At 38.4% G+C, this 24,081-nt stretch overlaps 1 protein-coding gene across 2 annotated transcripts; it reads left to right on the forward strand.

Moving 5' to 3' along the window:
- The first annotated feature begins 601 nt into the window (after window positions 1-601).
- On the forward strand, window positions 602-23,671 carry LOC131241235 (long chain acyl-CoA synthetase 4-like). 2 transcript variants are annotated; one of them, XM_058239974.1, is made up of 19 exons: window positions 603-991; window positions 6,569-6,632; window positions 6,742-6,831; window positions 7,016-7,072; window positions 7,241-7,289; window positions 7,557-7,633; window positions 12,979-13,018; window positions 13,095-13,189; window positions 17,092-17,259; window positions 17,490-17,600; window positions 17,840-17,927; window positions 18,730-18,796; window positions 19,080-19,155; window positions 19,261-19,378; window positions 19,566-19,811; window positions 19,947-20,086; window positions 21,816-21,998; window positions 22,152-22,271; window positions 23,385-23,671. In XM_058239974.1, exons 1-19 carry the CDS (start codon window positions 840-842, stop codon window positions 23,421-23,423), a joined length of 1,980 nt encoding a protein of 659 aa, XP_058095957.1. In that variant the 5' UTR covers window positions 603-839; the 3' UTR covers window positions 23,424-23,671. The 2 variants fall into 2 exon arrangements, with proteins under 2 accessions (XP_058095958.1, XP_058095957.1); XM_058239975.1 differs by lacking the exon at window positions 22,152-22,271 and having other exon boundaries at window positions 602-991.
- Window positions 23,672-24,081: the final 410 nt, after the last annotated feature.

The raw sequence follows: 24,081 nt of genomic DNA on the forward strand, positions 1-24,081 counted from the left end.
AGAAAATTTGGATGGAAGAAATTTCATTTGCGACAAAAGATCTACTTACCAAAGAATCCTTTCAGGGGTAATTTCTCCTACCCAAGTTTGAATGGTGACCGTCGTGGAATGAACGGTCCCGTCAAGGAAATAAGGTCTGTACACAGTCGAGGATGCCGAGGACTATAGAATAAAATTGTTACGCGGAATTGTTTTACAGTGGGTTAGCGACGAATGGAATTACACGATCCCCGACCCGATATGATTTTCTCTGTACACTCGAGTCCTCTTTTCTGATAGTGGGGCAAATGTTTCAGCAATCGAGACCACTGATCACCTGGGCCAGTTCGTTAACAGCCTATATCCTAAAATTCTACTCGACGTAACAAATCCCATTCTTTCGATTTAAGAAGTTAAAATAAACAACCGTCCACATTCAACTGAAATAACGCCCATTTTTTTGTCATGGGATCTAGCGCTTCATGAGAATATTCCATCAAATATCGTAAAGTAGCCCGTGATCACCTAAAACTGGGCCCTACTTCTCAGGACTAAAAAACCGAGTACAGAATCCAAGTCCTCGGTCGAGGGCCGTATAAATTCATCGGGAAGGAAAGGCTGCTGGTTTAGAAGTCAAGAAAAGTTGAAATCAGCAGCGGCTCCGCGGGTCTATATATTTACCAGTTCCGTCGCTTACCAAAAGCCTTTGAAAAAAGAAAAATAAAAAAACGGATTTCATGCCGTTTCCTTCAGATCTCGAATTTCCGCAATTCATATAATATAAAAAAACGCAGGAAAATTTTCCTCCTTTCGAGCCCTAGAAATCGCAGAGAAGGGAAAAGGGAAGAGCTGTCGGAGCAATGACGGAGAAGAAATTCATCATCGAGATGGAGAAGGCGAAGGACGCGACGGAAGGGAGGCCGTCCGTCGGGCCGGTTTACCGAAGCGTCTTCGCTAAGGACGGATTTCCTCCGCATGTGGAAGGAATGGAGAGCTGCTGGGACGTTTTCCGGTCAGTTCTTCTCTTTTTGGAATTTTGTTCCTCGCGTCTGTTGGGTCGTATTTGTCGATTCTGTACTGGTTTCCATGCATGCATGCGATAGTATCTGTTTTTTTTTTTCCTTCGCTTTTCGGATGGATTTTGGAAGAGAATGTATTGGTGGATTCTAACTTGCGCGTTGGTGCGTAGTGAGCGCTGCATGCCTGCTTTTTGTTTTTCTTTTCAGAACATGCTTTTCGAACGCTTTATCGACTGCGTAGAAGCAGCTGGATTGGGTAGCTTACTACGCATCATGCGTATTTTAGGCCGACTCCAGCAGAATTATAGGGTGCTGTTGCTTTCTACTCGGTACGTGTGGGTTCCATGTCTCGATTTTCCAGAGTGTTGATCTGATGGGCCCTACTGTTGATGGGGGACGATCTTAAAGATCTTCCGGATTGCAAGATCCTAGCCTTCCTGACATTCTATCTAGGTTAGTGCTGTGTCTTTGTATTAAGCACCTTGAAGGTCAACGGCCAGGATCTTCCAACTAACACGAGCCCCATCAGGCATCAGACCAACTGTCTGGATCAGTGAATGATACGGATACAGTTCCTGAACTGAAGGAGCGTCAGCAGACTATGTGTCTGAGGGTCCGCTCATCAGATCAACGGTCTGGATCATCAAAGAGTTGCTCCCATGTGCACTGAGCTGTGGAAACATAGGCCCCGTCAGCAGACTGCATGTTTCCAAAGCTTGGTCCATCAGATCAATGGCCTAGATCACCAAACAACAGTCACCACATGTGCTGACTATTCGGAGCATCAGCAAACTGTATATTTCTGCAGTTTGACCCATCAAATCAAAAGTCTGGATGACTGAAAAATAGGCCCCTCTATACTAAAACCGTTTTGCCATCATCAAACTCTCTGTTTCCCAAAAGACTTGGCCCATCGGATCAGCTGATGTGGTGAACTGTGGGAGCATCAGCAAACTTTATGTTTCCAAGGAGAGGCATATCAGATCAAAGGTCTGGATCACCAAATTCTAGGCCTTTCAGGTACAGAACTGTGGGAGCGCATCAGCAAACTGTTGACTTGGCCCATCAGATCATCGGTCTGGATTACCAAACAAGAGGCCTGACATGTAATGAACTGTGGTAACATATCTGAACTGTGTGCTTATGACTCAGTACCTTCACCAATCACATCAAACCTCCCCAAGGCTTCGTCCATCAAATTGATGTTCTGTGTCATCACACAATGGGCCACATGTACCAAATTAGGAAGAATCAGGAACTTTTTGTTTCTGAGTCTCAAGATCAAATAATTCCTTCCAATTACAATCAGATGTTGACAAAAATTCCATACACGATGATGATCCATCCTGTGATGGTTAAAGCCGTGCTGAGGCCCACAATCTGCTCCATTGACAAAATGACAAACAGAATGGAAGCATGTATGTGTTGTGCTAGCTGACATGTTACATGCATAAGTCAAGGTAATTGGCATGTTGAACCATACACAACTAATCTGTCTGGCTTTTTTCTTGTTCTGTTGTTTTCTTTCCAGGATTTAATTGTAGCATTGTGGTTAGTTAAAGAGTTGTTTCCTATTTAGGTTAGACACAGGGTTTTAAGCATCTATATGTGGTTGGTGTGTTTGGTGTATCTTCAATTTGGGGTGTCTGCAAAGTTGGTGAACCATAGAAACTCATCTCTTTTGGATTTTTGATCCAATTCCCCAACAAGATGATTTAAGGTCGGATTTGTTTCTGTATCATCTGTGAATTCAACTCATCTCTTTTGGATTTGTCCAATTTGACAATGAGATGATTTAAGGTCAGATTTGTTTCTGTATTGCCTGTGAATTCAGAGCTGCGAATGGTAAAAGTGTCCAAGCATGGCCTCTACCCTGAAGCAAGAATATGCTATGGTCTTTTTCCAAAATTTCTGGATGCTCAAGGTCAAGGCTGGTCTCTTGACTATTCTCATTACTTTCAAATTTAAAGGTGCAGGGGCTGTACTTAACAGTATATAAGCTTTGATGGAGTTGGAGAATGTGGTGCAGCTGGCTGATAGGAAAGATCTGCCCAAATGTAGGCACCTTTAAGTTAAGCTCAACATAAGAATTACAACTAAAATACAGAATAAAATCCAGAATTCCTTTTTTTTTTTTTTTTATAATAATTTGGAAGTGCCTTGAGAATACTCATGTGAGACCCTTAAATAGACTTTGTAGACGTACAACGAGGGAAAGTTTTAAAAGTTTTTCTATTTTTGGCATGGGATTTTCTTCCTTTCATGTCATTGACAACTAAGGATTTATTCCAAAAATAGAAGGCCTAATAAGAAAAAGATGCTAAATAGATAAAAAGATCAATGGGATTTTATTACATCATTGGTCGATTGGATTATGACTCCCAATTAGGAGGCTGGGGCCTACTTGCTGATTGGCCAACTGTGGAGCCTAGGCTTGGGCTTAATGGATTCAGGCCTAGTCTTGGGCCCAGTTGATGTAGTTCAGCTAGCATTAATTCTCCCTGGCTTGAAAGGACTCGACTCCAGCGAGTTAATGGCCTAATATTACTCATAAATGTTAGAATTCAAACATTGGAAGTTTGGCATCGGAGAAAGGTTGTCTTTGCCAATGGACAACAAACTTTTGGTAGCCATCTTGGTGCACGAAAATGATTTGGTCGTTAAGAACGTAAAAAATTGTGTTTGTAGGTGGCAAAATTAGTTGGAAGCATGATAGCTTGCTCCTCGATACTATCATCAGTATAGTGCCCATGATAGATGGAAAGATCTTCCACATTGAAAGCAGAATTAATAGGTAAATCTGGTGGGAGATCTAGAAAATAAGCATTCGCATTAATCTTCTTTATGATTTTGAACAGTATGCACTTGTTGCAAATGGCAGATGAAATCTTTAGCTTTTGTGCTTGGTCTTGACTCTATGAGCAGAGGAACCAAATCGACTAGAAGAGTCACTACTTCAAAAGATAACATTACTGTGGACCTGTTTACTGAGTTATTATAGGCAAATTCAGCCTTGGGTATTACAAAGTCCCACATAGCTATACGATCCTGGAAAAGACACCGTAATAAGTTGCCAAGTTGTGTTTGACTTCTTCCATTTGACCATCGGTCTAAGGGTGGTAGGCATTGGGGAATTGAAACTTGGTCCTCATTGCTTTTCAAAGAGTCTTTAAAACAGAGCTCATGAATTTGCTATCATGATCCAACACAATTGTCTTTAGAAGCCCAAGAAGACGAATAATCTCTCCAAATAATTGAGCAATCTTAAAATGAGCCATCTTTGAAAATCGATCAACTTCTACAAATATTGAGTCAACTTTCTAGTTAGTCTTTGGCAAACCTAGAATGAAGTCCTGTCCATGTTGAGGTATTCCAACGTAGTATGTAAGATTGGTAGTAGCTGATACAATCTATTGTTTTTCTTTTGACCCTTAACGAGTTGGCAAACCCTACATAACTCATAGATCTTTTCAAAATCTGATTTTAGACAAGGCCAAATGCATATATCTGTAATGAGGGCAATGGTCTTATCACAACCTAAGTGACCACTACATCCACTGATATGTAATTCTCTTACAACATGCTCACGGATGGATGTGATTGGTAGGCAAAGTTGTATCACTCAGAACAAGTAGCCATCATGAATGCTGAAATGTGGATGTTTCACATGCTTTCGACTAAGAATGTATGTATAAAAATGCTCGAAATCCTTGTCTTCCGCATACTCACGTCATATCTTTTCAAATTTCAGAACAATGATAGACATTGATTACAGTAAATGTGAATGATGGCTTAAGACATCAACAATATAATTGTCCTTGCCAGTCTTGTAATGGATGACAAAAGAGAGCTCTTGTAGGTAAGCTCTCCACTTGACACAACAAGCACTCATCTTCTACTGAGAGTTTAGATAATTGAGTGCTTCATGCTTATAGTACAAGACAAACTCCTTGCCAACCAAATAGTTACGCCAGTGCCATAGAGTCTGAACAATGGCATAGAACTTCTAAGTCATAGGTGGAGTATCGTTGCTTCACATCGGAGAGCTTCTCGCTAAAGAATGCTATCAAATGACCCTTCTAATTGAGAATCCCATTAATGGCGATATTGGAAGTGTCACAGCTCACCTCAAACACCTTCTCGAAGTCTGAGGGTGCAAAACTGGAGCTTTCGTCGTTTTCTATTCGATCCTATCGAAAGCTCTTGTTGCTGCATTTGACCATTGAAACTCTCTTTATTTTATGCAATTAGCGACCAGAGCCATGATACTGCTGAAGTTTCGCATAAAGCATTCACAAAATGTGACGAGGCCATGGAAACTACAAACTTTAGAGATAGTTGTTGGTGTCAGCCAATCAACGATAGCTTTTACCTTGGTAGGGTCCACTTCTACACCTTGTGATGAGACAACGTAATCTGAGAAGATCACGGATGTACTCATGAAGGTGCAACTTTTTAAGATTGATGTAGAATTGCTCGCGATGGACTCTAAAGACAACTTATTACAAAAGTAAAAGTTACATAACAAGTCCACACAACTCACTACAAAAGTACAAGTTACAATACAACCCCAAATTACTTTGAAGTCTAAAATCTAAATGATGATCATCAAATGGACTGCACGAGAGGGAAGGATGGGACGTCCACCATTAAAAACTTTCAGATTGCATCTGGGGCCCACTGCAATGGGTGGAGGACATCCAATCCGTCTAGTACGTGCATGCTTTGATCCTCTCCTAGGGCCCCAAAAATCAAGTCGTTTTTATGTGATTTGCATATTTTGTTGGGATTTACTGCCCCAAGCTCTATGTGGTGTGAATACCTACTTTATACATTGTAAACACTTTACAAGTTAGCCAAACACATAATATGTTTACCTGTAAATGAATTACCACTTAAAAGACTAGCAAAATAGCTTGTAAACAGTTTACACCTGAAACTCTTTTTAGGTGTAAAGTGTTTACAACTTTAAACAGGCATCCAAACGACCCCTAAGGAAAACTAATCATCCTTCCTATACTAGGACTCAAGATAAACCATGGTACTGTAGTGTCATTGTTGCACATTACTATAGCATCACCATAACGAGTGTAAGGAATCTTTCTTTACGAGATTTAGTTATATGTTGGCCGATGGAAAAGGAAAGGAAGAGAAGAAAGAAGAAAGAGAAGTGAGAATAGAGGAATAGAGAAAGAAAGGAAAATGTATGGGACCTAATTCGAAGAAAGAAGAAAGAGAAGTGAGAATAGAGGAATAGAGAAAGAAAGGAAAATGTAAGGGACCTAATTCGACTCTAATTCCATGTCAAGGGTTTTCATAGAGAGAGAGAGAGAGAGAGAGAGAGAGAGAGAGAGAGAGAGAGGGAGGGAGGGAGGGAGGGAGGGAGGGAGAGAGAGAGAGAGAGAGAGAGAGAGAGAGCCACACCACTGAAATACACCCACGCACGCGCATGCACGCACGCACACTTATTCACTAGTTTCTCTGCAAAACTATTTGGATTTCTTTGCACATACATGAACTATGTTTAAGCATGCTTATTTAAGAAGCCCCCATGTGTTCACACCTTTCAGCCTTTCTGTTGAGAAGTATCCGAGAAACAAGATGCTTGGCCACCGTCAGATTGTGAATGGGAAGGTGAATCTTCATTGCAAATTGCTAATTCCTTCTTATTTGATGATTTTCTACACTTTAGTAACTCTTAAAGAGTCATTTATTCTTATGCTCCTCACTGCATTCTTTTCAGCCAGGTGAATATGTGTGGCTAACTTACAAAGAAGTGTATGACATAGTAATAAAAGTTGGACATTCTATCCGTAGTTGTGGTGTTGAGCCGGTAATCTTTTTCTCCAATTTAATTAATTAAAATTACATTATAATTTGATGGTCACATGTGAGGACCAAGAGCTTGTGAATCTTTATCAACTGTTTGATCATAGCCAATATATGAATGTGCAAATTTTAATATATGGGTGCTCTGTTTTACTCATAAATTGATCTTTTGAAATTTTTATTTCCAGGGAGGCCGGTGTGGTATCTATGGTGCCAATTGTCCTGAATGGGTTATGAGTATGGAGGTACTGGTTTTCTTCTGAATGAAGTTGATTACTATTACTGAGAAACAATAGCTAGTATCCTTTGCTTTATTTCTGTCAGTTTGTTATTCTGTTTCTCTTCATTTCTAGTATCTGCACCTCTTTTTGGGCTTGTTACTGTTTCTTATTGATGTTGCAAAACTTCCCCAGGCTTGCAATGCTCATGGCATTTATTGTGTCCCTTTATATGATACACTCGGTATGTGTTTCACGACTTTCTGTGAATTTGAGCTTGTATGCAGTGATTTCTAATAATCATAATGAAGATAATTCTACAAATGCAGGAATGGTAATGGATTTATTGCTTTCTTTCTTTATAAATAGTGAAATATGCTCAATACTTGAAACCATGTCCATTATCATGATTCTGCTCATAAACATGGTGTCCACAAAATTTCCTATTTTCTTTCTCTCCCACTTATTTTACTATTTGATTGATAAGATTGCTTCTTTGTTATGATCACAGGTGCTGGTGCAGTGGAATTTATTATATGCCATGCGGAGGTTTCAATTGTTTTTGTGGAAGAAAAAAAGATCACTGAGGTATACAATATTTTGTGTTTGTGTTTGGAGGGAATATTTCTTGCTCTGGTGAATCAGGTTGAGAAATTTACAATGACGTCTCTAAACTTGGAATAGGACTCCAGAACATTTGAGTTATGGAGACAGGAAATTAGAACAAAGATGAAAATCATTTGGTCCAGATGCAAAATGCCTTAAAATGTTCTTTCTTTTACCTTTAGAAATTGACGAATGTACTGCAAAATAACAAGCCCGATGCCATCGTTGCATTTATTTTATATTTGATCTCCATTGTATTGATCTGTAACACGAGTACACACTTTTCGAAAAAAGAAAAAAAATAAAATCTGAAACACTAGTACACAATCTAAATGTGGATTTCCATTGTTGAGTTTTATTCAGAAGTTGTTTCTAGATTTTAGATGTTAAATCTGTATGAAGGAAAGCATCATACAGCTTGCAGACAGTAGTTCAATGTGTTTATACCACCAATCGTTGATACCCAGATACTTGAAAAAATAGGCATTTCATACCCAGATACTTAAAATAGGCAATGTGTCTCGAGCATACCTGTGTCCAAAATGTCAGTATTAAGTGTAGGCCATTTCTGTGGCGTATTCATGCAGATCTGGGTATAATATCCAGAAATCATACAAACAAAGGCTCATATTGCTTCTTATTAGTTACTTCAACAGGAATTACACAGGAAGTTGGTAGGTCTCAATTGTTTATCCATAAATTGCCCACATGTCTAGCACAGGAATTTGGTAGGTCCTATCTATAGGTTCAAATTACTACCATCATTATCACCATAGCCCTGTCCCAGCTATTAGTGGTCAGTTATATGAAACAAAGTCACCTGTGGAAATTGATTTCCATTTCCACGGGTTTCCTTGAAAAAAGGCGGTTAAAAAAAAAAAGGAAATGGAGATTTCCATGTTTTTCAAGATACTGTTCTCACTTTATGATGATTGGCTTGTCCACATTTCCATGGAAATCACATGTGCTAAGACAAAGCAGTTTAGTTGGATTCTTTTCCACAAATTTCCTCGGTATGTAAAGTTTTCGTTTTCAAATCTACCATTTGGATTCCGCTAATCCAAACAGGCCCACTTTCTTAAGCATCTTATGGAATCAAGAGCTTGCATGGACAGCTAATCACTGTGTATTTCCTGGTTTGTTCCTTTCCATAACAGTGGCATATATTAATTGGTCTGTGAGATGAATGACTAAAGTATGAGTCCGCTGAGAACATTGTGTATAGTCTGTGGATACGATTGAGATTCTGTTCTTAATTTTCATAAGCCTCCCAAATATTGAATCTACGACCTTTGACTTGATCTCGGATCCAGCTGATTCTCCAAACTACAACAAGACATTGAACCCACATCCAAATTTTCAATGTAGCAAGTGCAAGTAGAATGATGAGCAATTTATGGAGAGTTACATGGCTCTGGCCCATTTTTCACCATGTTATGTATGCATAAATTCTGCACGTAAGCAACACCTCATAAGACCAAAAAGAGGAAAGTTGGTATCAGGTCACTGCCCAAGTTATCTTGATAGCCAACTCCAAATAGCTGGGACAAGGTTATGATGAAGGTGACATATACATGTATGTATTTATTAATTATAAGCCATGTCTTCTTGGGCCTAGTTGGGTGTTGCAATTCTAATGAACGAGAGTTTAGGGATCTTTGGATTGGAGAGAGCTTATGCACATCCATTTGGGGGCGGAATCATTTAGGGAGATTCATCCAATGTGATCCGCTGGGCCTGCATCCATGGTGGATTTCCTCGGAGATCAGTGAATTGGGTAGAAGAAACTTGACAGCTTTACCAAGGTCAATCCTTCATCGTTTACCATTCAGGGAAGGAATTGTGAGGCTGATTCCTCAGCTCAGGAGGAAGTTCTTAGGCTGGCTTCAAAGTGGGGTGATGAATTTCCCTCTCATGCAAATGTCTCTTTTTACTTGATACAGCTGAAGAAATGCAGATTAGTCACTGTTAATATTTTCTTTGGTGAAAGCAATTTATTTATTTTTTTAGTTTGAGGTCCTGGATGATTTTAGGTGGTTCATAAAAGGACGGTCAATGGGCAAATCATAAGTACGATGCCTTGGTCCAATAACTTTGTAATATTTGCAGACCATTTTTTAAAAAAACTTTGTCAACTTCTGATGTAGGAGGAGGAGCAAGCACGTGCCCATCACAAATGGACCGGAAGAAGTCTAGAAAGAAATCAACAAAGTTTCAGTATAGTTCGATCGATCGAAGTCAATCGATTGATCGATCGAAATTCATATTTAAATGAAAAGCTTGCTGGACAATTTTTTGCTAGTTCTTCGATCAATCGACCGATTGGGTCAATCAATTGCCACAAATTCAATTTTATGGGTTTTAGTCTCTGAACGTTTTGCGCCATTCCAATCAATCGACAGAATGTGGAAATTTGCGCGTTTTTCAGTTTTTGTTTCCTTATTTGTTTAATTTTTTTCTAATTTTGTCTTAGGGTTTTAAGCATGCAAACTCGTTTATTTGGATAGCTTTTAATAATTTTTCTTAAATTTTCTCTTATTTCTCTCGTGGATTCGGAAAACTTCTCTTGTGGATTCAAGAGAGCCTTGTGGATTCAAGGTGTTTATCCTTCGAGGAAGATAGTGATCATCCTCATCACACCCTTCCCTACGTCAGTTTGATATCAGAGCGAGGCTTTTCCTAGGGACGATGGCATTTAATGAAGGTGTGAGCAACAATCCCATGAGCGGTGCTCCAGGGAATGATCTTGTAACAACGACATCGTTTGAGGCTTTTCGGCGGGAGAATATGCAAGCCATGCAAGGGCTGAAGGCGGCAATCGACTATTTGATGGAAGTCTTAGGACATGTCCATGTTTGTAATAATAAACAATATGAGATCGGCTATGAAGCTTGCGGTTATCATGTTCGTGGTGCGACAGTGGTAATAAATCTTAGGCCCCCACCCGATAATGGTGAATCGCAGGCCACCACATTGATCGTGAGGAAGCCGTTGTATATACCAAAGGTAGAGATAGATTTATAGCGGTACAAAATCTTTCGAACGAGGTGTATTATAAACCAAAAAGTCTATAATGTGATCATCGATGTCAAGAGCAGCGAGAATCTCGTGTTGAAAACAATTGTGGAAAAGCTGCAACTGAAAACAAAAAAGCACCTCTTCGTACAAAATTGGATGGATCAATGAGATCAACAAAACAAATGTAGCTAAACGATGTAATATATCCTAGGATGCAGTAATGTGTAACGTATTTGACATGGAAGCTTGTCACATGTTTACTTGGTCGACCATGGTAATATAATGTTGATACTACGCATAGAGGCCGGAATAACATATTTATATTTATTAAAGCTGGTAGAAAGTTATCCTCGCCCTTATGGGAATGGAAAACTAACCCAAAACTTCTAAAGTGGAAGGACGGTCTCTCGTAACTGAACAGGATTTCGTCAAACAATTTTAGGAAACGGGAGATGTAGAAACATTAGTTGAAAAAGAAAAAGATATAGAGCCCGTGAACATCGTAGAGGATTTGAAACCAATGTTATAAGAGTTCAAGGCAATTGTGCTCGATGAACTTCCTAAGAAGTTACCTCTTATGCGAGATATACAAAACGACATTGATCTTATCCCAGGAACAAGTCTACCCAAAATATCACAAAGAGCGTGAGATCTTGCAAGCACAAGCAAAGGAACTAATCCATATGGGTCAAGTCAAGGGAGAGCATGAGTACATGTTTTGTGTCAGCTCGAGAGCCTATTGCAAAGTATAAGGAAATGGCTGATAAACATCGATGCTAGAAATTGTTTGAGTATCATGATCCAAGTCCCTTGAGTAACTCGATGACGAGTTTTTTCCAAGTGGAGGGGTTTGATGTAGGACGTGGCACAGATACATTCCTAGCATGGTTGGACCAAAAGAAGGTGAAGTGTAAATTGGCCATAACTTTTGATCCGGGTATCGTTATGGGGTGCACAAGCTATCAATCTTTACGGTAACGGGCCATCCAGGGTGAACAGACCCACAAGGTGGGTCGCATCTGTTTGTTTTGCCACAACGCGTGCTTTTAGTTCAGAAACGAAATTTTAGGAAAGATACTATTTTTAGTAATTCTGATTTTTGTTAGTATTTCCTTATTTTTTAGAGTTTTAGATTTTTTTCTTTTTTAGAAATAACTTGTAATCGTGCCAGGACTTTTCTAACAAAAGTTTATTTGGAATTTTTATTTTTCGAAATTAGGCTTGAGAAGAGTTTTGTTAGAATTAGGACTTTGATTAGGGTTGGAATTTTGCTATTTTTGGTAATTACGAATTTTAGTTTATTTTTTCTTTATTAATGGTGTAATTGAGACATACACATTGAGGAAGACGATGATTTTTCTCATTATCCCTTCACGCTCTTCCTTGCGTCAATTGGTATCAATGTGGGCGACAACATTACGGTTCACCTGCGCAAGGAGAGATTTTCGACCGGGACGTATAACAAGCCGAAGAATAAGAAGATCGGACCAGTGCCTATACTCCGTAAGATCAATGACAACGCCTACATTATTGATCTTCCTGAAGACATGGAGATCTCAACTACGTTCAATGTGGTGGACCTGTACGAGTATCATGAACCAGAGTCGGAGGATTACTCGAAGACGAGATTTTTCCAAGTAGAGGGGATCTGATGTAGGACATGAAGCAAGCAATTGCCCATCACAAATGGAACAGAAGAAGTCTAGAAAGAAATCAACAAAGTTTTAGCATAGTTCGATCGATCGAGGTCGATGAGCAGACTGATCAAGTCAATCGATCGATCGTTGATTGACTGATCGAAATTTAGATTTAGATGAAAAGCTTGTTGGATAATTTTTACTCAATTCGATCAATCGATCAATCGGGTCAATCGATTTAAACAAATGCAATTTTATGGGTTTTAGTTTGGACGTTTTGCGCCATTCCGATCGATCAATCGATGGAATGTGGAAATTTGCATGTTTTTCAGTTTTTGTTTCTTTATTTGTTATTTTTTTTTCTAATTGCATCTTAGGGTTTGTTTAAGGGTATTTAAGCATGCAAACTCATTTATTTGGATAGCTTTTAATAAAATTTCTCAAAACTTACCTTATTTCTCTCGTGGATTTGAGAAATTTCTCGTGGATCCAAGAAAGCCTTGTGGATTCAAGGTGTTTATCGTTCGAGGAAGACGGTGATCGCCCCCATCATGCCCTTCCCTGTGTCAATTTCTGTCTAATAAATTTGTTTTCTTTCTTTGTTCTATTAATGAAGTTATTGCTTACAAGAAAGATACCTATTGATCTGCTGTGGATTTTCTTTCTTTTCAGGTGTTTAAAACATTTCATAATACAACCAAATTCTTGAAAAGTAAGGGGCATTTTTCTTTTTCTTTATTCACTTGGTTATGGCTAATGTGATAATTGAAGTCTTTATTTTGTTGCAGCAATTGTGAGTTTTGGCAAGGTTACAACTGAACAAAGAGAACAAACTGAAAAGTTTGGTTTGACAATATATTCTTGGGATGAATTTTTGCTACTGGTAAGCCATCTGCTTCAAATCTTCTCATGTGTTACTTCTGGATGATTGTGATTAGTTTAGATGGGAAGGATACTTTGCTCTTTATACTAGGAATTTTCACTCTGGAAATCACCAAACAGAGAAAATCATGTCGGTGTTTACTAAATTTCACTGGTTATTATATTTGCATCCATTTTTGGCTGGTGGGGCTGGTGGGTTGTCTGCTAGTCCCTCTCATTCAAAGCATAATCTTATGCGTACTGTTCGATGGGCAAAGGGATGGAGAAATGAAGAGGTTGATGTCTCTTCCTGTATCTGATTTTAAACAGCAGTTTAAACTTTGAAAGTATCCCATATTTCGATTCAGAAGTGTCACAATGGGTATTCACTCAATTGCATTGCATGGAATAAGGCTGCTTTCCTTACAGGAACTAAAAATATGCTAAGCATTCATTTTACAACATAAGAGTACTTGTCATATACTATATTTGTGTTATAAACTCCGACAAAATAAATTGGTGAACCTGTCTAACAGGTTTGAGGACCTAGGCTTTGCCCAATTTTCATTAAACTATCCTTGTTAAATCATTGAGTTAATGAAACTTGCAATAAAATATGGAAAAATATGTTCTCTTGCTTCATTGAGAGGAGAAAAAGGTGTGCATACAAGGTACAATTATCATAATGTCTAAAGTGCCTTTAAATACAACAATTGACTAAACTACCCTTAACACACAAATAACTAACTACCCTTATAGACAACAGTAACAATTCAAAAGTCAAACTTGCCACGGTAGATAAGTGCGGATTTTTGTATGGTTTGACCAGTAGATGTTTCACCTGCCATGAACCCATCCATTATTCAATGAAGAATGAGTCAGCCAAGTCATGGTCTGGTCAAGGAGGTAATGAATTTGCTTGTGGATCCTCCTTACATGGGACAGTAGAAACAGTATATGCTTAGTGAGATTTTCTCACCTGTTCATTTGTTGTCTTCGTAAGAAACACGAAGATGTAATCACTGAAAATTTATGAAATTTGTAGGCTTAATCAGCTGCATGAGGGTCAACTTTTCTGGGAGCTTCTAAAAGTATAATGTCTTTACCTAGGCCGTGTTTGTTAACGCTGAAGTTTTGCACTTAACGCGGAATGGGGAAAATTTTCCGTGTTTAGTAGTGTTTGTTAATGCGTTGTTAACGCGGAAGACGGAAAGCGCTAAGTGGTTTTTCACTGAATTCTTTCCGTGATAGGAGTCTGGCTTAATGCTGAACGCAGAATGCGCTCCGTGATTTTTCATTAAACAAATATTTTTTGCTTCCAAAAGTACCCCTTTTCAAGTTACTATGGAAATTTTTTTGTTTGCGCAATACAAAATCAACCTTTAACCTGTGAAACTTCTTTATGCCCCCACCATGATTTATGTGTTTGATTCACACCGTCCATCAACTTTTTCAGATAATTTAAGGTGTGATCCAATAAAAGAAGTAGGTCCAATGATTAATTGGACCATAAGGTGGGGATTGAACGTCCACCTAAATACTTCCTGAGAGCTGGAGAAGTTTCAGATCAAGCTGATATTTGTGTTTTCACTTCATCCACGTCTACATGACCTAATGAATGTGTTGGATGGTAAAAAAACATCACAATGGCCCATGTAACTTTGATCTCTTTGAACCGTTTGTACAACGGACGCAGATTGTGTGCTACCCCCTCCCGTCCCTAGCTCCAAACGGGCAGTTCTGTGGGTGGGCCCACCGTGATGTATCTGTACATCTAAACCCTCTATCCCTTTTCTCATATTATTTTAAGGCATCAAAACAAAAATGAGGCAGATCCAACGATCAAATGGACCACATCACAGATGACTCTTGCATTTAATGCAACTGGTGCATTTTAATGCAACCAAGATTATTATTTGGTGTGGTCCACTTGAGCATTGGATCTGCTCATTTTTGTGTTCATATCTTAAAATAATCTGAGAAAAGGGATTGACGGTTTGGATGTACATATACATTACGGTGGGCCCGCCTACAGAACTGCCCGTTTGGTGCCCCCAGATTAGGTGCGACCTCGGCCTCACCTAGGAAACGGATTGGCTACTCCCACTGCCACCGGCCAGTGGCTGGTGGTCGGTGCTCTGTGGGCCCTACCATGATGTATGTGTTTCATCCATGCCATCCATCTATTTTTTAAGATCATTTCATGTTATAGGAAAAAAATTAGGTATATCAAATTCTCAATTGGGCCACATTACAGGAAACAATGTTGAATGAGCGTCGACCATTAAAAACCTTTTGGGGGCCATAAAAGTTTTGAATCAATTGATCTTTGTTTTTTCCCTTCATCTGGGCCTGCCTGTATGACCTAATAAAAAGATTGGATGTCAAATAAACAGTATAGTGGGCCTTAGTAGGATTTTAATGATGCATATCCAATCATTATTGTTTTCCTATGGTGTGGTCCACTTGAGATTTATATCCCTCTAATTTTTGGGTTGAAGCACTAGAATGATCTGTAAAAATGGATGAACGGAATGGATGAAACACATACATCTTGGAGGGGCTAGCAGAGCACCGACCACGGTGGCTAGGGGGAGTAGTCAATCCGTTTCCGTCTTGGACTGGATGCGGATCCCTGCAAAAGCCTTTCGCGGGAAGTTCTTGTGCTGGGAACGCAGGTGGGGCCACTGGGATGTTTGTGAGAAATCCTCACCGTCCATCCGTTTTGTGAGTTCATTTTAGGACATGAGGCTAAAGATGAACCGTATCCAATGCACAGGTGGGCCGAAAACGTGATAACTAAACGTCCACAGTTGAAATATTCGTGGGGCCGCTGAAGTTTTGAATCATGCTAATATTTGTGTTTTAGTTCATTCCAGTAGGAATGACGTTATGAACTGTATGGATAGCATGTGAACATCACTGTCGAATCAGGGAGGTTTCAATGGTAAGAATTTCCCTAAATACCTTTTCCTTTAATAAAGCCCACTTGAGTCTAGGATCCTCTTCAATTTTGGTCTAATCTCCTAAAATTAGCTCACAAAACGGATGAACGGAGTGGATTCCTGACAAACATTACGGTGGGTCCCACCTAAGTTCCCTGCGAAAGGCTTTAGCAGGAAATCCGCGTCCACTCCTCTTCGCATGAAGTTCTTACGTTGGAAAGCCTATATGGGGCTCATCGAGCTCAAGTTGTACGAACGGTTTTAAGGAGATCAAAGTTGGTGGGAAATCTATTAAGTACTTTATAGTTTATTTGAATTAAATACAATTATTTTATTTTCATTTAATAAAAAATAATTTCTTTATAATGTAAAGCATTTCCAAATAGGAGATAGATAGGGGCAAATGTGTCAAATTAGCATATTTCAGACATTTCAGATATTTGTTAACAAACAGATTGTTTCAAATTCAGTACTTAATTTTCAGACTTCAGCCATAGTTACCAAACAAGTTTTTTGACTTCAGATTTCAGATTCAGGCTTTAGATTTCAGATTCAGCTACAGATTTCAGATCCAGGCTTTAGACTTTAGATTTAACAAATGGGGCCCTAGTGAAGGAAAATATCTAAATTCACAGGTTTTCAGTATGTTTACTAGGATTTCTTGAACTTTAGTGTTAAGCGGTGGTAGCATCATTACTGGATCTTACACAATAATCCATTGGAATCACTATAATTTTGAATGAGATTGAGAGGTGAAATGGAGCATTCTTTTGTCATGTAAGGTGAATTTGTTTATCGTGCCGATGAATTTCTAGGTTACATTTGATTTCTTCCTCTTATATCTTTCTCTAGCATGTTTTCTGCAGTAAGTGTAAAAATCTTTTTTACCTCATCACATGCTAATCTGGTAGTGTGCATCTCTTTTGCCTTGTATGGACAATGACATGGTCTTAATTCTTCTACTTGTTTTATCTTGCAGGGGGATAATCAGCACTTTGATCTTCCAGTAACAACTAAGACCGAGATCTGTACAATAATGTATACTAGTGGAACAACAGGTGACCCTAAGGGAGTTCTGATTTCCAATGATAGCATTATTACTCTAATTGCCGGCGTGAAGCGGCTGCTTCAGTCCGCGAATGAACAGGTGATTCATAGTCATATTAAGTTACTCTCATGTCTTTTGAATGGATGCATACATTCATACACACACACACACACATGTATGTATGTATGAATGTATGTATAAAGGCCTTTTGACGCTCAATTTTACATTTATGAGTGACAATCCGCCAGCGTAAAGATATATGTGTGGCTTATTCACTATTTTGGTCTTGATTGTGTTTCTTATATTTTTGTTCTTGGAATGTGTTACAGTTGAACGAGGAGGATGTTTATTTATCTTATCTCCCTCTGGCACATATCTTTGATCGGGTGATTGAGGAGTTGTTTATTTCTCATGGTGCCTCAATAGGATTTTGGCGTGGGGTGAGTTATTTCGTCCACGTGATATCCTTTTTCCAAATAAGAGTCCAATTTATAATTTCCATTAAGCAAGTGTCAAGAGAAATGAATTCCTTGGCCATCTTAGCTAAGGATTCACTAGGCCTTTGCTTTTTGTTGGGATCCATATCCATTGCCTTAATGGATATTTTGTATTCATATCTTTTTTCAATTAATTGATTCGTTGCAATAAAAAAATAAATAAATCTATATTTCATGTTCAGGATGCAAAACTATTAATTGAAGACATTGGGGAGCTAAAACCAACTATTTTCTGTGCTGTTCCACGTGTGCTGGATCGGATCTATACAGGTAATGTTCAACAAGTCATTGTCACCAAGAGATGCTATGCCTAGCATGCTAACACATGTCAATGTCTGCATCCTTTGGTACAAATATGTAATATATGCATGCGAATAAATCTATACATGCATGTACACTGTACATGCATTGTTTCAATACATGTCTTTTTGTTGCATATGGAAGTACCGAAGCATTATATTCTGTCATTTTTAATCTTTCAATACATGAACACAAAAATACATGTGTTGTGTGTGTGCGTGGGCCATCACTATATTCAATTTTAGCCTTCCTCCCAGCTATTTGGGCTCAGATTTTAAATGTTAAATTGGCAAGGGTTTTATTATTGGCTGCTCACTGGACATTAACCTTCTTTAACCTGGGCTCCAGAACCAGCCATGGTAGAGATTCACCTTGACAACACGCTGATGCCAGCACGGTCTCACCCAATACTAACCCCCAGCCCGACTAAAACACGCACAACCCAAGGGCAAGCAAGCATTCAGAACACTGAGATTGTTTGATTTGTATTTTCAAAGCACAAATCAATAGGAACTGTGATCTCAGATTAGAAGTGCTGATCTGTTCACGGCTCCAAGAGCTGGGTTGACTCTGTTACTTTTACTTTTGAAGTGTCCCATCATTGAGGAAGATTTGTAAGCTACTGTCTCTCTTGCATGCTTCAAGTTTGTTAATCTCTATGGTCTATACTCTATCTTGCACTAGTTGTTTACGATAAAAAGAGAAGAATGGAACTTTTGATCTTACTTCTTCCTATGGATGTGTTCTTAAGCCATTGTTATTCTTTTTCCAGGTCTGACAGAGAAGATTTCTTCAGGAGGTTTCTTGAAGCGTACATTGTTTAACATTGCATACGAGTAGTAAGTTCTGCAACTTGTATTCCTAATAGAAAGAACATGATTGATTTGTTCCTCAAAGAATATCTTGATAGGAAGCGTAGTCCCACATTCCTATTTGGAATAATCTGCCTAGGGTCCTCGACATCACTCTATTCATTTTTCTTTATCTTTTTTTTTTTTCTTTCCATACCTTTTTGTTGTCTGCTCATTGCATTGTGCCCTCCTTTTCCTTTCTGTTACTATTCTGTTTCTTGATTTCACCCAACTCCGAGTTGTTTTCATCTATAATTTGGAAATGCTTCAGCAAACAACATAACATGCGGAAGGGATCTAAACATGTAGAGGCAGCACCACTTTTTGACAAAGTAGTTTTCAGCAAGGTAGCCATTGTCCATCAGCAGATAATTTTGTTATTGCTCATAATAGCGGCTCTGAATAAAAACCATTGTCTGCTTCCCTAACCGTTATTTCCATGCTTTCTTTAGGTAAAGCAAGGATTAGGCGGAAAAGTACGACTTATTTTATCTGGAGCTGCTCCACTTGCAACACATGTGGAAGCTTTTCTACGGGTGGTGGCATGTGCTCATGTTCTACAAGGCTATGGTTTGCATCCTTTTAGACTGTATTACGTGTTTTAATTCATTCCTATGTCTCTACCGAGTAAAGGTCTGATGCAATTTAGGTCGATTAGATGAAAGATATTTCACATCTTCTGAGAACAACTTAATCTAATGAGGTTTAATGAATCAGGAATCTTAGATAACTGATGGCATGCTGATGTTCAATGCAGGTCTGACGGAAACTTGTGCGGGGACATTTGTCTCACTACCAAATGAACTATCAATGCTTGGTACAGTGGGCCCTCCTGTGCCAAATGTAGATGTGTGCCTGGAGTCTGTTCCTGAAATGGGATATGATGCCAATTCAAGCACACCACGTGGAGAGATTTGTGTAAGGGGAAATACCCTGTTCTCAGGATACTTTAAACGAGAAGACCTCACGAAAGAAGTCATGGTTGATGGATGGTTCCACACAGGTAAGTCCGTCTCAGCATCTATCTGCCTCTGGGCAATTAGATCCCCATATGCTGTCCAACCATCATTTGCATGTGGTTTAGATTTTTCATACTTGCATTCTCTGTAACTATGCTTACAATGGTTGCTTGACACAGGGGATATCGGCGAGTGGCAGTCAAATGGGAGTATGAAAATCATTGACAGGAAAAAGAACATTTTCAAGCTTTCACAAGGAGAATATGTTGCGGTTGAAAATCTGGAGAACATCTATGGTGAAGTTTCTGAAATTGACTCGGTATGTCTTAACTTGACAACTTTTGAAGTGATTGGGTGTGTTTACTTTTCTCAAGTTTTCCTCTAAGATATTTATTGTAGTTTTCTCTAATGTATTTGTTTACTTTTTGAAGAATTGGTGTTGTCATCTTTTTCTACCCTCCCAAATTTTTGTGAATGCCATATGGTCTCTTAGTCTTGTTTTCCAACTAACCTTGGACCATCAGTGCGCATTGTGGCTGCCTCCCACTACTTGTATGAGGCCCCCAAGCATTAAAAATTTAAGTATTTCCCATTTTGTACTTTTCAATGTATTGTCAAACTGCCAAGCTTCTTGTCTTATGAACGAAGGCATACACCATAAAGAACCACATAGATGTGTTTTTCTTGTGTTGAATTTGTTCTTTCTTTCATTTCTCCTTTGCCACTGGGATTTTCAACAGACTTTTAGAAAATACTATTGTCTTGAGTTGACGTTATGGAATTTTCACATGGGGGTTATTCTGTACTAGTGTACTTGCTTCACCCTTGGCAGTGCTCTTCTTAGGCAAAAGTTATGTTCAAAAACTCGGTGCTCACATGCATAGTTCTGCCAAAAACTGATTACCAGGTTTGTTGGAATGTGTCTTTGAACAAAGATTACAGCATATAATGAATCAGTGGAAATGTCATAATTTAGGAATCAGCAAGACGGATTCTAAGGAGCAAACAGAAGATCCATCGTTCATTTTTATGTGGGCTAAAGGTTTTTTGAGTTTCTTTATCAAACTGTCAGTCTACAATCTTTTTCTTTCTTTCTTTCTTCTTCTTGTTTTTTTTTTTTTAATCTTTACTTTGTTATAAAAGTTACTTTGTTCTGTTATTGTTTATTATTTTACCTTTTCTTTATTTTTTCTTGTTCTTTGAATAATTTGGAAAAAAAATAAAAAATAAAATTTAACTCACTGATTTTCTGGATCTATCAGCGTGGTCTAAGTCTTTTGCCCTGCTGCACATATTCCAAAGTCATGGCAAAGCTATTGAACTTTATGCAAAAGGCATTGCTTCCTTTCATATGCAGTCTTTAACTAGCAAATATGATAGTAAGAGTCTCCAATTGTAGAATCACAAGTTTATTCCCATATATGGAAGTCACTTCCTAGAGAGATCCTAGCAATTGATTTTTTGTGCATACTACGAATTCTTCCCACATTGAATGTTGTAAGTTGAGGTAGATGTGTTTTTCTTTGAGGCATAAAAAGAAAAGAAGAAGAACAACAACAACAAGAAGAAAAAAGAAAGAAAGAAAGAAAGAAGGTGAATCCTCCTTGGATCTGAACCATAAAGTGTAACTTATGGTGAATGGCTTTGTATTTTATTAGAACTTCCTCTGTAGTAGTTGGGTTTCTCAATTTGCATTTATATTAACTGATTCATTGCTTATATGTTTTGGAACTTTGGTTCTTTAAACTTGAAATTCATCTTCAATATATCAACACTTTTCTTTCTTTCTTTTTGGATTTGTATAACCCCACTTTTATTTGAATTTATTAGATCTAGTTCACATGACATTTACTTTTTATAATCATATCTTTTTCTACTACTTGAAAATATTTTCTTTAAATGGCTCACTTCTGCTGAAGTTATCAATCTTCATTTCCCTTTGGATCAGTTGGTCTCATTTGTGTTCTTTTTTATTTTTTAAATTTGCTCTCTGAAGATTTTCTTCTGAATTTGGTATCCTTATGCAATGTATTTCCTTCTTTTCCTAGATATGGATATATGGAAACAGCTTCGAGTCTTTCCTCATCGCCATTGTCAATCCCAACAAGCAAGCACTTGACTTGTGGGCTGAGGAGAATGGCCAAAGTGGGGATTTTGCTGCTCTCTGTGAGAATCCCAAGGCAAAAGAATACATTCTTGGGGAACTTACAAAGCATGCCAAAGCAAAGAAGGTAATTAGTAGCTAAACAGTCTGAAGGGATATTTGCTCATTCTCAGGTTTTCAATACCATTTGTCACGTTTTTACTTGTTTGGAAGCTGAAAGGTTTTTTAACTATCCTGAAGTCCGCTCAAAGTTGAATCATAACTTATTCATGCTTGGCAGTTAAAAGGTTTTGAAATCCCGAAAGCTGTCCATCTTGACCCAGTACCATTTGACATGGAGCGAGACCTTCTCACCCCAACCTACAAGAAAAAGCGGCAACAGTTGCTCAAATATTACCAGGTTAGCCCCTTCTTCACCCTTCCTGGGAGGTACCTTTGAGCAACAGCTAGGATCTCTTCACGCAGTAGCATTACATGCTCTACTTGAAGTATCAATTGACGATAGCTTTAAAATAATTTGCTGAAAATCATGCATTATTTCCTGCAAGCATTTGTGGACATAAAAGGAGTGTTGTAGTTTAAAGTATAGAAAAGGGAGAGTGCCAATATCTAGAAAATGGTCTGGTTTAGGTTTCGGAAGAAATCTCCACTGTCCATTCTGGTGTGGTGGTGATTGGAACTTTTCAAGCGTTGGGTGGGCACACCGGATGGGCCATGGGCCAAAGACTGCACTGAAAGATCCCGTCTGATTGAATGATTAGGACGGCCAGTGTGTTTTTCTTTACCTGTAACCAGCCCATCAACAGCAGGGGCACACCTCCTGAACAGTCAAATGACTGCAAGCTAGCCAGCATTCAGTGGACTAAGAGACCAAATTTAAGTGCCTGCAATATTTAGACATTTTCCAAAGCAATGAGATTATTTTCCGCTGGAACAAATCATAAAAAGCCATCTGTTTTTGTTTCATTTTGTTGTAATTCCAGTTTGTAGCTTCGAAAGAGGTTTCTTTTACATCTTTTACTTAAAAAACTGTTGTTACTTTATCTAATGGCATAAGAACTAGTTCTTTTATTTCAACCAGAACAAATCATAAAAAAGCCATCTGTTTTCGTTTCATTTTGTTGTAATTCCAGGTGTAGCTTTGAAAGAGGTTTCTTTTACGTCTTTTTCTTTAAAAAATGTTGTTACTTTGGCTAATGGCATAAGAACTAATTCTTTTATTTCAGCCAGAACAAATCATAAAAAGCCATCTGTTTTTGTTTCATTTTGTTATAATTCCAGGTGTAGCTTCAAAAGAGGTCCTTTTCTTTTAAAAACTGTTGTCACTTTGCTTAATGGCATAAGAACTAATTCCGTGCATTTATTCTTGAAAAAGCCTGTGCACAGTTCAAGACTGAGCTGTCTGATTTGTAGTTCCTTTCTCACCAGAAATATTATATTTTCACATATGCTTATTCCAAGTTTATAGCTATTAAATGACTTGACTGAAGAATCTCTACTTTTCAATTCTCAGAGCGTCATTGATGACATGTACAAGAATGCAGCCAAGTGAGCAAAATATCCCCAGTTGGAAGATGCGAATACTGGCCATGTACATGGGGAACCATATCCCATTTCATGTGATTTGAACATTTACTATGCCTTTTTATTTATTTCTATTATTTTGACTGTACATATTGATACGTTTCAATGCACTGCCATAGCTGCTGTGTAGAGTGAAAAATGTGTGTGCGTCCTAATGAGAATCAGTTAAAATGTCCAGGAAGAATAAAATCATATTTATGCTTACCCTTTGCCAAATTCTCAACCCAGATATTGGGTTAAGTCTGCTTTTGCCTTTTCTTGTGGGCAGGAATTTGAATATTCAATCAAAATCCAGCTACTGCTATTGCCCCCGTTTTGAATGTGGGGGGCCAGATTTTAAACTGAAATCATGTTTTTTTTACATCCAAGTATCAGCGGATGATGGGCATGGGTAGAAACAGGTGGTCCGCTAGGTTTGTTTGGCTAGGCATCAAAACAGGTGACCACCAGGAGATGTTAAGTGTGCGTTTGGATCTTAAGTTACTTGAGATAAACTCATCTTGGTTTGTACTTATTAAGTTGAAGTAATTACTTAAAATTGGATCTTAAACCAACCAATCATACTTATCTCAAACAAGTTAAAACTTATTTGGTGGTATCCAAATGGACCCTAAAAGAGCACCACC

The sequence above is a fragment of the Magnolia sinica genome, chromosome 3 (genome assembly GCF_029962835.1).
Source record: "Magnolia sinica isolate HGM2019 chromosome 3, MsV1, whole genome shotgun sequence".
Taxonomy (NCBI): domain Eukaryota; kingdom Viridiplantae; phylum Streptophyta; class Magnoliopsida; order Magnoliales; family Magnoliaceae; genus Magnolia; species Magnolia sinica.

Excerpts from the sequence above, each read along its gene's own strand:
- LOC131241235 (XM_058239974.1), top strand. The coding sequence starts at position 840 with ATGACGGAGAAGAAATTCATCATCGAGATGGAGAAGGCGAAGGACGCG. Across the intron at positions 992-6,568 it reads AGCTGCTGGGACGTTTTCCG|CCTTTCTGTTGAGAAGTATC; the intron begins GTCAGTTCTTCT and ends CACACCTTTCAG. Across the intron at positions 21,999-22,151 it reads AGCATGCCAAAGCAAAGAAG|TTAAAAGGTTTTGAAATCCC; the intron begins GTAATTAGTAGC and ends CATGCTTGGCAG.